Source organism: Anser cygnoides, chromosome 5 (assembly GCF_040182565.1).
Source record: "Anser cygnoides isolate HZ-2024a breed goose chromosome 5, Taihu_goose_T2T_genome, whole genome shotgun sequence".
Taxonomy (NCBI): Eukaryota; Metazoa; Chordata; class Aves; order Anseriformes; family Anatidae; genus Anser; species Anser cygnoides.
Window position 1 is genome coordinate 36,377,700 of NC_089877.1, and position 14,891 is coordinate 36,392,590.

Sequence of the window (14,891 nt, forward strand, 5' to 3'; positions counted from 1 at the left end):
GGCGCTTGGCCCCAGGGTGGGAAGGGACAGTGACTTCCAAACACCAGACAAAGCTTCTCTGCACCCTGCTCTGGACATCTGGACATGTAAGCTAAGAACCAGCACGTTGCACAAGAGAGAAAACACATGCAGGGACCAGCCAAGGCTGTTACAGGCCACTGGGACACGGCGGGGATAGCAGGGAAGATGTCTGCTTGGTCTTTGCTAGGCTGCTCCCCTAAGCAGGTGCCACCGGCCAGCCTTGAGCCGGACACTGAGCTGGGTGGACTTTGGTCACTCAACCACCAGCCAGCGGCTGACTAATGCGGCCCAAACACTTCACCAGAAATCAGAAAACTCCTCCCGCTGCGAGGTCTGGGAAGGAAAGGTGCACTTGCGCAGAGCCCTCCTACCGAAGGCTGCTGGGAGGAGGGCTGCTGCCCGTTCTGCTCCCTTCAAAGGCTTTCTGCTGCTCGACGGGATCCCAGGGCCTTTCCCAGCACAGCTCCAACCGGGCTGCTCTGGCCAGGCTCACAGGCAGCGCTTGTGCTCCCCTGCCTCGCTGGGGCCGCCTCAGGGACAGCCCAGCTGAGCAGCAGGGCCCTGGTGCTGCTGCAGACAGGCCGGGAGCTCTCCTTCCTCAGGAGCCCAGGCCCAAAAGGCAGGCTTGCTTTAACACAGCGGCTGGGGCTGACAGGTGACATCCCTGGGACGGAGCATCACTGCTTTTCAGCTGAGCACAGAGGGCACCGGGCACGCCATCCCCCTTACCCAGCTCTGCCCCTGCCTTCCTGACCAGCACTTGGCTTCCAGCAGTGCCACCTGGGGCACAGACCGGCACGGCTCAACGACGCAGCCACCAGGCAGCTTTGGTACCGCTCAGCCGATGGATGAAGCTTCTAGGAGCCTCCCAACAACCCGCAGACCGAGCCCCTGCAGACAGACAGCTGCTTCAGGGCTGGCGCAGGAGCCTCGCACCCTCCCCACAAAGCACTGCAAGGAGCAAACAGGTCTTCACAGCGTCCTTAGTGACTGTCCTGTCCCTGCGGCGTGGGCGGCCTTGGCACTGGCAGCTGGGAGGCCCGTGCAGCTTTCAAGGGACAACCCGCACCCGCGTGTGCAAGAACATGCCCTCACGGCAGACACTCTGGACACCACATCTTCACCATCTCCACAGCACATTGCAATTTCCACGGGCTTCCAACCCAGGGAAGGGACCGGGGCTGATGCGTTTGCTGAAGGCAGGACCTGTGCTCTGTGCTCCCAGCTCGGGTGCTCTCCACAGCCTCCTCTCCTCCCCAAGCAGAGGTGCTGCCGCTCCGCCAGTACGTCAAAGCAGCTCTCCCCGTGGTGAGCAACCCGGCCTCTTTGTTATATTTAAGGAAGGGCCAGGAGGAATTCCAGGGATTTTTTTTTAGCAAGATAAACAGAACTCTTGACCTCTTCCATCGAAAAAAAAAAAAAAAAAAGAGCAGGCGCTGTTCCTGGTGGGGACTGGGCTGGAGCCTGGGGAAGAGGGTGCTGCTGATGGGGGGGAAGGGAGACCAGAAGCAACTTTCCCTCCTCACCAAGGAGTTTCTGCCACCAAAGAGCAGTGAAGGTCACCACAGGGACTGAATAACGCTCAGTGGCTTCCCTGTGGGGAGCCGGGAGGGCCTGGCAGCGCCTCTGGCTGTGCCTGGCCGAGTGGGAACTAGCTCTCCCTTGCCCTTTGCAGGGGCAGCAGAAGACCCCCGGGATCAGCTGGCCCCACTGGAGGGGAGGGAAGGGCTGGGAAGGAACTTACTGCTGAACGGCGGGTTCATTTCGGTCTCCCCGAGCCAGGCTCCATTTCAGGGACGCGCTCACGCTCCTTGCCTTTTGCTCACCCAAGGCAGAGGGCAGGACAAGGAGGCTCGCAGGCTCCACATCCCACCCTCCTGGGGACAAGCCACACTGCCGATCTCTCCCCACGTAAGTGGATTCACACCTCGCCTTCTCTCCTGTTCCCTCTCTTGCTCGCTCTCCCCCCTTGCAAAGACTAGCAGGCGAACAATAGGCGAAAGTCTAGGGATATTTACTAACTGATAATATCCCCACGTATTGCAGCCGCCTGTTTTCTCCCGTCTGATAAAGATTTCAGAGCCAACCACTTTCACAGAACAAGAAGGGGGAGGATGTTGGGTTTGGGGTTTTGATTATTAAACTTTTCCCCCCTCTCTCTCTTTTAAGCACTTACCATTCACCTGCTGAGGGGAGTAGGCTTCTGATCCAGAGTCCGGGGGAGAGTCAGGTAAAGTGCTGCAGAGCGATCGGGAAAGAAAAGGGAAGGTCATTTTAAACCAGCTTCCAGCACAACCGATAGGGTCCAGTTTGATAAAGTCACCCTCCAGGCTCTGGTTGGAAATCCCAGAGTGGACCCCCATCACCACGAGCGTGGCCAGCTGGCAAGCTGGGGACTGCCATCGCTGGCACCACTGCCCTGCTCTCCGCAGTGCTGCCCTGGACCTTGGCCACAGGGACAGACATTATGTTGGCATGCCTATGAGACCGCTCCTCTGCTCAGCGGCTCCTGTCCAGTTGAAAGAAGTCAAACAGAAATGCATCTCTTCCCCTGAGAAAGACCCTGTGCTTCACCATGGGTAAATGGGTGGCTCTGGGGGAGCTGGGATCTGATGCACGAAAGCAAAAGCTGGGAAGCCTGTGGGCTGGATTCTGCCGTACGACCTGTACGCACCTGAGCACCACCACAGCTGCCGGCTGTATCACCCTGGCTCTACTCCACTGGCATCAGGAGCAGGATTTGGCCCTGACTGCAAAATGCAACCAAATAAAAGTGGGAGCTCTCAGCTGCGTTCTACAGCACACCCACGGCTTGGAGACTGCAGGACTGATGACTAGATCCCCCTGTGTGCAGTGTCAGCACAGGTGCACGGCAGGGAGCTTGTTAGCTTCTGCTTCCTCCCTTATTTTACCTGAAGCCAGAGCACACTCCAGGCAGCTGGGCCCTTTAGCCATTTCCAAAGCCCCTTCAAAATTAGTCTGAACCATTTTTTTCCTTTTCCTTTTCCCAGCCCCTCCTCAACATGCATGCTCCTGCAGAAGAATCTTGGGCCTCGTACATCTTCAGGCCAAGATAAATCTTCCACTATGCTGGTACACAAGTGAACAATTTGCTCGTCTCAGATACCAGTTCTTCTTTGGTAGTATTTTGCAGATCAAACGTATGGAAAAAATTGAGGCCCTGACACCAGCTAGATTGAGCCATGGTCGCCACAAACCGAAGCTGCAGCAGGGATGAGCAGGGAGAAAGCAGCTCTGGTGGCTGAGCAAGCGTTGTCTATGCTGTAGAGAAAGCCCATGCAATGTGCTCTCTGCCCCTGTGCAGGTCCTGTGGCAGGGAGATGTCGTGGCAGGGAGATGTCGTGGCAGGGAGATGTCGTGGCAGGGAGATGTCGTGGCAGGGAGATGTCGTGGCAGGGAGATGTCGTGGCAGGGAGATGTCGTGGCAGGGAGATGTCGTGGCAGGGAGATGTCGTGGCAGGGAGATGTCTTGTCTGCCCACTCTGCATCCTGGGTGACATCCAGCCATGGCAAGCCCTGCCATGTTTCAGCAGCCCACCGCTCTGGCAAAGCCTGTTCTTTCTAAGACAGAAATGGCTGCTTTCCTCCCTATCTCCCAACGCCAAGCTCCTCATCACAAGCAGATTTTACATGGGGATCCTTTTCCATTCCCCCATCTTACAGCATCAGCTTTGTGGCAGCAAAACAGTCCCAGACAAACCAGTGCTTCTTGTACAAAAGCTATCCAAAAAGCAAGCGAGAGGCTTAGGGCTGCAGGGGAGGAAAGCTACAGCGCACCATGCACACACCATTCTGAAACCAGATCCCGCTGCCCCTGAGGGCACCCACAACAGCTGTGAACCAGGACACCCACCAGCATCTTCCTGCACCAGAGGAGTCCACGACACAGTAAATGGGTTCTCCATGACCAGCTGGTGTGCAGCAGTTGTTGGAGAGGGATGGACTGAGGTAACCCCGACAAAGAGCCCTCAGTACACTTCCCTCATGCTCCACCTTCATTTAGTGGCACCTTTCCATTCCCCTCCTATGCTTGGTCTAGAGCATCCATCACCAGCCTTATTTTCAGGCCCTGTCCAAGCTGTCCACAATGTCCTATGATATTTCCTGTGAATTTATCAGGATTTGTGTCTCAGCAAGCCTCGTTTTGGACAACAACAAAAGGGTGAGGGACAATTCAGGGAACAGTAGAGACTGGAAAAGGAGTTGGAACAGAAAGATGGGCACTATCAAACTCACGCAGGCAGGTTGTGCAGGCACAGCCAGCCTATGGACAGAGTTTGCTGGTGTTCAACACTGAGACTGCTTCTCTGGGAAAAGCTTAGTACAGCAGAATGAGTCATTCTGTGATGCTGAAGAAATGCTGCCATCAATGCTGAACCAGTTCATCTACACCCAAACCATCTCCATCTCCAACAGTAAGGATTTGCTATGAACCCCACTTCCACTACATGTGATGATCACCAGGTCCTGGTGGAGCCCACTCACATAGCCATATGATCCACCACAGACAAAGCTGCATCTGTCCCCAGCAAATGCCCCAGTGACAGCCTTAAATGATTACAGCGTTCTTCTCTTGGCCACAGCGGTTCCTAATGTTTCCATGAGAGGTTTGCTGTCCTGGTGCAAGTCAAGATGACATGTAGCCAGCAGACAGGTAATCTGGCCTGGTTTATGAATGGAGGAGAGCTATGATCTCACTCATGTATTCTCACATCCTGGAGAATGCCAGATGTATGCAGAAGAAAGGGATATGACAAAGGCATCCCGTCATACCTTTGGGTATAGTTCCCCCTCAGCCAGATGCAGCCTTCTGGGTATACAGCAACTGGAATTTATTCTGGGAATAAATTACGTGCAGATTTTGTTTAGATTGCCACATTCTGGAAGATCTTTTCAAGTTCATGCAAAGGGCCAAAGTCATCCCAGTGGAGCTATGTTAGAGCTGAATCATTCGTTCAGTGAGCTGGTGGCTTCCGAGCCCGGGAATCACCACGCCGTACTGGCTGGCAACACTAGAGGGCACACAGCAGAGGGAGAAAAGCCAGACAAGGGCTTGTAGAGATGAGCAGTCCTGGGCCCATCCTCGCTTCTGTGTCCCTTACACCCACAGGCTCCACTGGAGAAGGCACAGAGACTGGCTATGCAGAGAGCACAGCATGACCACCCACCTCCTGTGCCACGGGGACGGGTTGGACCACGACACTGTTCCCTGAGGTACAACCACCACCAACGGGCGAGGCCTCCTGCTGATGGATATGCTGTGGCATGCTTTAATTTCCATCTGCCCTGTTTCAGATCACCTTCTTGTTTTGCTCCCCCGTGGCTGGGGAAGAGCAGCATGGACCAGAGGGATGAGGAGGAAGAAGACACAAGACATAGTCTTCTGTGTGGATCTCCAGGCAGCAAAACTTCATGGAAATGACAGCAGCCTTAGAGAGGTCCCCCTCCCACCATGCCAGCTCCTAGCCCAGATGCTACTGCTATACTCTCCTGGCACACCACGCCGAAGTGCTCTCCACTGAGGTGATCACTGCAGATGGCAGCTGCCATGTCACCATGCTCTCGGCAAGGCCATCACACGGAGCAGGAACCGCATCCTTCCTCCTCCCAGGACTAGTTCTCCAGTTGAGTCCATCAGCAGTACTAAAACTGTTATTCTCTTCCCCTTCACCAGGGCTGCATCCACAGCTTGTTGCAAAGGAATATAAATCCAGCTCAAACACTCTCTCCTCTTGAGTGGAGTATCTAAAACATCAGGCCAAGAGAAATGCATCTCTCTGCCCAACTTAGTTAACACCTTTCCCTGGGATAGTCATGGGAAAATCCTGGAAACTGAGTTTTATTTTGTTCAAATGTATTCTGCATCTCTTCCTTCTTAAACTGGACGGTACCACAATATTCTGATTAGTATTTTTTTTGGAGGGTAGTCCTTTGGAGACCCAGGAGTTGGACTCAACGATCCTTGTGGGTCCCTTCCAACTCAAATATTCTATGATTCTGTGATTCTCCCATCACATGCTTGCAGGTGTAGAGCATGGACAACCCAATCATCCGTCTACCTGCAGAAGTGTGGGATGTCACTGATCCTCCCTAAATCCATGCAGACAGACAAGACCAAAACTGAACAACCTGTCATGAAACTTCAGGACATACGCTTGTGAAAAAGCCTCTCTCTGTGAAGCAAGGGCTTAAAACAGACCGATGAGGTCAGCAGTTAAGGCACTGTGGGAAAAGCTACCTCAGGCCTCCGAACACCACCAGCCTGGAGGAACGCCGGTACCACCACATGCCCTCGTTCTGCCACCCCAGCCCCACTTACCCAGGTGCGTAGGAGGCCTTGGGCTCTGATTTGATTGGAGGGACCACGTTGTTTAGGCAGTGGCCACCAAGGTAGCCCTTGGGCACCACCATGCCATTGTTGTTATTGCAGTTGAGGTGAGCACCGTAGCTGGGTCCGCAAGGGTTGGCCAGAAGAGGACCATGACGGATCGGGATCTGGCCGCCCGGGGGAGGAAGGTGGAGGGAACCGCTGGGAGCGGGGTTGGTGACATGCCCAGCGCTGGCGACGGAGCTGGGAAGAGGCGCGCTGATGGCAGCTGAGCTGGAGGGCTGGGGGTGCGCATAGCCAGCTGAAGCAGGGATGTCAGGGAAACAGCTGAGAGAGAGAAGGGGACAACCTCAGCAGCAGGACAGGCAGATGGTATTTTCCACCCGCTACCCAGCCCTTCAGCAATGGGGACGGAGCCATTCGGGTGATCTGGGACACCCAGAAGATGAGTGAAACAGCCAGCATTGTGGTGGCACGAGCAAGAGCGTACAGGTTGGTCACCCAGGTCAGTGGGACTGACGCAGCCCCAATGCCAGAAAATCCACCCATGGAGCTGTAAAGGCCAGAAGTGCCCAGGAAACCAACCTCAAAGCTTTTGAAGGCACCGGGAGACAGTAGGATCTGTGCTGCACCTTATGGACCAGCACGGGAAAGCTGCTTTGTCGCGTCAGCCCAAGACCCTGCTCCCAACCTATGGCCCAGACCCCACTGGCTGCTGCCCAGGTCTGCCTTCCCCCCCATTTGCCAGTGTACACAGGGAGACCCTTCCCTTCTCCACACTCATGCTGCACTGGGGATTTAATCTTTCACACCAAGCTGCTAGTGCTTGCTTTCACATTGCTCAAATTCAGAAAAAGTCTTTTGCAGTGCCCTCAAGGAGGGAGAAGAGAGGGGACAGAAGACACTGGCTAAGAGACAAGAAACTCAAAGGCAAGAAGCAGGGAAGAGATAGGAAGAACTGGAAATAAATAAGGGAACAAAGAGCTATAAAGGAGGACTCTAGGAGGGACAGTAATACAGCTAGAGCACACAGTGATTTCCAGATTATTTCTCACATTGCAGGACTGGAAATTGCTCAACACCTCTCCACAGAAAACATCAGTGAATACTGTTTCTGTTGTGGAGCAAGGGAAGCACTTACATATCTGGTGAGTCCTCCTTGCTGATGTACTCTTCCAGGATGCTAGTGTCGATGTTAGATGGCTCCAGAGCTCCATTAATGTCATGGCCTGCAAGGGGAGAGGAGGCAGAAGCAAGAGCCATGAGAAGGACATGAAAGGCAAAGGCCCTCACCATGCAGGTCAGAAACACCACCAAAGACCTTTGCCAAGTCAAGAAACCAATCTGAGAAGATTAGTAGATCCTTTGTTTTGAAAAGGACCGTCTGTCCATACCCATTTGCACCCCAGCGTAAAACCAGACAGGGACAGCGCGTACGGGACAAGTCAGGGTGGTGACACAGCCTGGGAAGTTGGACACACAGGTGGGGCTCATCTGCAGCATCCTGCGGGGCACACTCCAACCGTGGGTCAAGGGGGCTTTGTAGGGGCTGGGTTCAGGACACATGGGAGAAGGGAGGTCATGGAACCAGGCCTGAGCTCCACGGAGCACGAGACCTAGTTCTTGCCCAACCACCACCAACTTGGCCCTGACGCAGCCCGCAGCAGCTTTGTCAGCAAAGCTACAAGAGCCGCCGGCCTTGCCGGGGCTGCAGTTAATGGCTGATGGAGGGGCCACAGCAGAGAGCGATCTGTGCAGAGGCCAGGGCCCTGAGGCAGGACTCGGTGGTGCTTTGGGAAAGCTGGAGTCCTTCCCTTTGGACCCTTGCCTCCGCTCTGCAGAACGTGCTGGAATTTCTCCACCGCTGCCATGATGGCCCTGGAGCAGCTCTGGATGCTGCAGGAGCCCTCCTCCCTCTCCTCTCTCCTGCGGGGGCAAGCAGTGGACTTCCCTCTCCTTTCTCCTGGAGGGCTCCTCCTCCCCTCTCCTGCTCTGGGGAAGCTGGGCCGGGTTTTGTTGACAGAAAGTGCTTTCTTTATCTGTCTCTCTGAAGTGGGAGTCTGCAGCCCTCTGGGGTCGGTGCCAGTCCTCGGTGCCAAAGACACTGCCAAGAAAGTGGAAGAGAAGGCCCGCCCCCCCCGCCGCCCCCAGCTCCGATAACGAAGACGGGCCCTTCCCAAGAGGCCCGAATGCTTCACGTCCAAGCACAGTGTCCCCGGCCCAGGAGGAGACCCGCTCACGGCCCCCACCTCCCGCAGGCGAGGTGGTGGGGAAAGGTCAGCCACTGAACCGCAAAACCGAAAACGGGGGGTTTCAGCCCGCACCCGGCCAATTGCAGCACTCCCCTCTGCAAATCCCTTTCATACCAAGACAAGCAAATCGGCAGGAATAAATCCAGCCAGGAATTCTGCCAAACGGACAGGGTGTGTGTGCGGATGGGGGAACTCTCCTTTAGTAACCCTGCCTAGGGGGGACAATCCCGGGCATCCGTTCCCTTGCAGGACACCTAACACTTTGTGCACCATGTGCCTCCACGGTAGAGCCCGGGGACTCCGGGGACAAGGAGGTGACACTCTCCCATGTGAATCCTTGTTACAAAGGGACACATCCAGAGCACAGACATGCAATGCTAGTGCCGGGCTGGCAGTGCAGTGGGACGAGAACAAGGCAGGCAGAGCCTGTGAGGTCCTGAGTTGCACCAGCACCTCCCTCGTAGAGCTGCAGATGCTCCTTCATGACAGCCATGTCCTCTCAACTCCTGAAGCGGCAGAGATGTGGTAGTGACCATGCAGTTGTCCTCCTTCGAGTTGTGGTTGGCTGGAAAGGCTCATCAAGGGCCAGCACCACGGGTGCTTGTGTCCCTCACTCAAGCCCCAGGACCTTCACTATACCCTGCACCTGATTCTTCACCACCTATGGCTCTACCAAGGCACCTCTTGTGCTAGGAGCCACCCCTCGGCTTCCCCCCTGTGAGCATCATCATTGGCCAAAACCTTCTGCCAGGGGTGAGCACTGCCCCTCTCCGCCACCTCGCCCTTGGTCAGACACCAAGCTATAAATCACGATGTGTTTGGCAAACATCCACCTCAAAAGCTATTGGAAGGCCCATCTTCATCCCAAGGCTTAGGGTGGGGACCCAGATTCAAGGAAGCAAAAAAGGCACTTGACCGATTTTGCTGCTTTTTTTCACAAGCTACTGAGCCTGTCCATAAAAAGATCTCAAGATGTCTGACCCCAACAGGATCCCCTCACACCTACACACTCCAACAGCTTCTCCACGGTGGAAGAAGAACCTGGGACCTGTCCAGAAAGGATGGGAAGTCCTCAACAGACAGCAGAGCTGCTGGGCTCACATATTTTTCTGCTACCTTCTCTTAAAAGTCACCTTCAGGAGCGCTCAGCTGAGACCCAGGCAAAGGGTGCGATAAGCAACCTGACGCGAGAGGTGCGTCAGCTGTGCCGCTGTGATAACAGCGTGGCGGGGGGCCGGCTGCGCATGTGTGATGGGAAAAATCTGAAAATAAAGGACTTTCCTCGGCCTGCGGATGGAGGCACTCACACCAGCGACAATGAAGCAGGAACGTTGGGGTAGTGGGACTCGCCGGTGTGCCCGCACGAGGAACATCCCACCACCCGTAGCTTCCATGCAGGCCGGCTCTAACCAAAAGCCAGCTTAGGTGATTAATTAAAAGCTAATACTTCTCCACAGAGTCACGAGCTCCTAATGACACTAACAACACTCCCTCCCCCTCCAACGTGGGGATTAGGAGGGAGTAGGAAGCCACAAAGCAGGGACCCTGGGAAGCATAACACCCACACGGCCCCACATGAGACGGACTCCTGCATCCCCTTGTCCCAGCAGGAGAGAGATGGAGGAGCCCAAGGAGGCCCCAAGTGCTCCTGTGCTGCCAACATTCACCTCCTTGCCACGGGAAGAACAACAGCAATGCCCATGTAGCACCTCCTGCCCTACGGCCCTGCCTCTGCACCAGCACCCGCTCCAAAATGTTCACTAGAGCTTTTGTCACCTGTAACCCCGCCGATGTCCCTGAAGCTCAACAGGACAAATTCTGCCCTCCAGCCTGGAGCAGTGAGCCTGGAGAGGTGCTGCAGTCCCCCGCAGAGCTGCCCAGAGATTACCTTCTTGCAGAGCAGCTTATTAGCATGCTCTGCACACAATGAGCATCGTGGGGCAGGAGGGCACCAGGGCCAAGTAATTCAGCCACGCTGTACAACCCCCCTGCTAACATGCTGACCTCCCTGTACAGACACGGAGAGGCTCCTCAGGTCAAACTCTTACAGGAAAACCTTCCATTTCACCACTCCTTCAGTCGGTGCTGCAAACAAACTCCCAAACCTGCCAGATCCCTTTGTCCTGCCTTCCTCTTGACCCCCACATTTCCACCCCTTCCTCACAAGAGGAAGGAGGAGACCCCAAAGGTAAACTCTGCCAGAAAAACAAGATGTTAAACCCGCAGCACCCTCCTTGTGAGCAGCGCTGGGCGAGCAGAGGCCCCTGTACGTGTGAGAATGTCAGGAATCCCAATGTTTGGACTGGTTTTCTCTGCCTTCCCCAAACCTCCAAACACGATCGACATCCAAACGGAGGTGCTTCCTGCACTGCCATCTCCCCACTGCTCTGTTTGAATGGCGTGGGTCTGCCAGCTCGTCTCTTCTACTGACATCCTCTTGGCTCAGGGTGCTCCCTGTCCCCTTTTCAGGTGCTCTGCTGCATCCTGTTTTCGATCTGAGATGGGCATGCAGCCTTGGGGCGCTGAAAGAGTTAAAGGTGTCTGGCCCCTGCAAGTCGTCATATTTACAGGTCTGAGAGATTAAACCCAGAATTTACCTCGAGTGATAGGCTGATAAGTTTATGGTATTTCTATTTATAACAGTCCCTCCCCCACCTATTCTTGCTCTGTTGCCTGTCTTCTAATCGCCCATAATCCTGCCTGGGTCACCTGCGGGTGGGAGGAAGGGAGAGAGCTGAGGAACTTCATCCTGGGATCTGCTAACGAGAACCAGATGTGGGAACCTGGAGATGACAACGAGGTCAACTGTTTTCACGGGCTGGGGAACATCAGCGAAGGGTGGGGGAATGCCAGCGATGAGGAGGAAGAGAAGAGGTTGTGCCAAGCCGAGGGCCTCCCCGCAGCACTGTAGCTGTGCAACAGAGGCTGAATTTTTGTTCTCAGTTTCAGGGACCCACCGCAGGGGTGCTGGTTTGAATTAGAAATGAAGCACTCTGCTCTGCCCTGAGTGCTGTGAAAGCCAGTGAGAAGAGGACTGCAATGAAGACAAATGAAAACCCACAGACACTGGTGAGTGTTTGCTGCACGCTTCCATTCCTCTGCTGCCATCTCAGCACTGTTTGGCTCCCAAAACAGAAAGGCTCAGGAAAGGTACCTGCGACGGCCTCCGCCACGCCTGCACTGAAGGTCTGCCTGTTTCCCCAGACACTTCTCCTGAAGTGCCGCAGACGTCAGGGCTGTAGTGCTGCTGTGCACTCACTCCAGACAGGACAAGGAGCTCCCAAGGCGCTGTGGAGGCCAAGCCCTGACCCCATGGCCAGGAGGGGGGCAAATACCTGTGGTCTCCAGCATGCGTTGGAACAGGCGCCGAGCCTCAGGAGCACACCAGCCTGAGCAGGACAAATGCTGCCGGGCACTGCTCCCAGCAGCGAGGCATTGCCCGATTCAGCACAGCATCACTCACAAGCTCAGCAGCGGCACACCATGCCCAGGCGGTCAGTGCCGCAGCGAGGCGAGGCGCGTGGCCCAACCATGTTCCCCCCAGGTTGTGCAATCGGCAGGCTGGGCTGCCGCATCGGCACATTCCCGGGGCCCCACGCCGCTCTGCACCCCCTTCGCCTTCCTCCCGTGTTTATCCTTCGGCCCTGGAGGATTGGCTGCCGGCCGGGCCGCGAGCACGAGGAATCCAGGCCACGGCTCGCTAACCAAACACCGCCTAAGCCCGGGGAGCTGTGGGGCCAGCGCTTGGCTTCAGATCCGCTCCTTCCAGCCGGCTCTGCCCAGCACAACAGCTCTGGCCCACTCTCGCAGGGAATGGCATCCCCCTGTGCCTGCACTGCTCTGGGATGGGACACTGTGAGGGATGGGAGGCCACGACGGAGTTCTGTCCCTGCCCAGAGGCCTGGGTGACACAGTGGCCAGCTGGGGACAGCGCGCGCCTTGCTGAAGGGACAGCGGGATGAACTCCCCCTCCTGCCACGCTCCCAACCCAGAGCTGCCCAGAGGGTGCGGAGGGGGGACACATCCCCTTCGGCAGGAGGGAACGCGACCCCGCAGCCCTCGCCTCCCCCCAGATACCGGCCCAGCATTCCTCCTTAATTAATGCTCTTTATTACCTGACTGTAACGATAACCAGTCACTCCCGGCAGAAGTGGCTCCTGTAACCCGAGTGGGACGCCAAGCCAGACCTCTCCCCCATCTCCCCTAAAGAGCTTTCGGGACCACCCCGGAGCGAAGCCTCTGCTGCCCACAGCACAGAAAGGGCCCCTGGGGCCCCCTCCCCGACCTGCAGTGCGGCTCCCCCCCGGGGCGAGCCCCTCCTGACACATGGCTCCCCTTCAGCCCCTCCAGGACAGCCTGCTGGGGTCTGCACAGGCTGCCAGTAGGGGAAACATTTATGTGGTACCAACCCACACAGCTCCATGACTTTGGGGACCTTCACTTGATCCAAGAGCGACGGAGCTGACCTGCACCAGCTGGTTACTCACCCCAACGTGCCATCACCAAGTGGCTCCAGCTGAGTTAAGACACCCTTCTCTGGCACACACAAACCCAGTGCATGCCCCTTCCCACCACAAAGGGCAGCACTGCCTCAGTCGATGCAGAAGTACAGCCGCTACCCCACACCTCCTCCCAGGGACATCATGTTGTCAGCCCACCGCCAAGGACATCACCTGCCCTCCTGAAGCAATGGGGCAGCTCCTGCATCCGCACTGATACAGAGGTGGGGTTTAGCTAAGGCCCCAGATTCCAAGAAAGAGCTGTAGGGTCTGCAGTGGCCAGAAGGACCCTGGAGCAACAACCGGGCTGAACGGCGAGCCAGTGGCAAACCTCCCAGATTACAAGGTGCAACCAAACCATCACTGGGCTGCAGCCCAATGCTGAGGCAGCAGCAGCATCGCCAGCAGCATCCCCGCATCGCCTGGAAAGACCCCCTCTGCTCTCACACAGGCCCACATCTCTTTAGCTTACGTGCGCAGAATAGATCTTACAAAAGTGCCTTCGGATAAGCCAGGAAGCGTCCCTAAGTGTTTAACATGTCCTGTCTCAGGCCCACAGCAACCCTTCCTCCCATACCTGTTGCTACTCCTGACCTCCTAGTAGGGAGGTGATACGAGCCAGTATATGAAGCCTGTACAGGTATACAGACAGAGATAATGCCCTCTCTCCCAGGCCCTGGGGAAGACAAGGTGTGTGGTCAGACATCCCAAGGCAGAAGAGGAGGCAAAGGAAAGCATCACGCTACGCAACAGCAGGGCAAGGGCATGTCCCTCAAGGAGCCTTGCAGAAAAAGGCAAGTGGCTCCATACAAAAGAGGTGAGTGAGCCCCATCCTCCCTCCTGAACCCTCTTCTTCCTCCTCCCGCCTTCCTTCTGGCCTCTCCACCAGACACCTGTCAGCACCTTCTCCCTCTTCCAGGCCCTCCCAAATTTCCCCAGCTCCCATCTCTCCTTGTCCGTTCCCTCTAAGAGCCGCTATCCCTCCGGACCCGAGTCCCTTCTCCTTCCGGCTCCCCACCCTGGTCCTGGCCTCTCCTCCGCCCTTGCCAGCTGTGAACCTTGGCTTGGATAGAGCCATTGTCCTCCGGGCATCGGGGCCGAGGAGGAGGAGGGGAAGGTGTGAGAGGGGACACAGTGGAGCGTTTGTGTGTGTCCCCGCTGCCGTCAATGCCCTGCTTGTCAATTCATGCACTAAGATGGCAGAAACAGCAGCACCCACACAAGCGTCGCCATTTGGCGGGTCCAAGGTGCCTGCCCAGGGGGGCACATTGCCCTGTTTGTTTGGAGAACCAGAGGCAGAAGATAACGCCTTTATCTCCCTCCCCAGGCTGAGGGTGCTGGAGGGCTGGGAGGGAGGACAGCAGGACCAGAGAAGGCCACTCCATCTGAGCGCGCTGGCGGCTCCCACAATCGAGCTGAAACAGGGGCACCGCCATGTGAGGCTGGCTCTGTGTCCCTCGCGCCCCCGTTCCCTGCCCCAGGAGGAAGATGGAATGGAGAGAGGCCTTCAGCCTCTGGATGCCTTCGCTGAGGCTCCTCCGTGCTGCTGGCTGACCGCCCCACGGCCGAGCAGCACCGCGCGCCCTCCTGAAGCCCTGCTCTGGCTAGGGTTACGGCACACTGGCCACATGGCCGCTCTGCTTGGCCAGCCTCAGGTGAAAGGACAGGGCAGAAAAAAGGAGACCTCTAAGCCAAAGCTTCCGCTCTGGCACAGAAACCCCAGCTGTCCTGCTCCTCTCGGCCACTGGCTATACATAGATTGCAAGTTTT

General features: G+C 56.3%; 1 protein-coding gene across 5 annotated transcripts in view; it reads right to left on the reverse strand.

Annotated features, from left to right (window-relative positions):
• MYRF (myelin regulatory factor) overlaps nt 1–14,891 on the reverse strand; it is a 63,864-nt gene that overhangs the window by 31,534 nt on the left and 17,439 nt on the right. For 4 of the 5 annotated variants that reach the window (XM_066998804.1, XM_066998802.1, XM_066998805.1 and 1 more), the window contains exons 2-4: nt 7,512–7,599; nt 6,362–6,697; nt 2,198–2,259 (exon numbers count right to left, since the gene is read on the reverse strand). In XM_066998804.1, coding sequence (XP_066854905.1) covers nt 2,198–2,259; nt 6,362–6,697; nt 7,512–7,599 — 486 coding nt within the window. The remainder of the gene's footprint in view (nt 1–2,197; nt 2,260–6,361; nt 6,698–7,511; nt 7,600–14,891) is intronic. The other variant, XM_066998806.1, reaches the window with a different exon arrangement.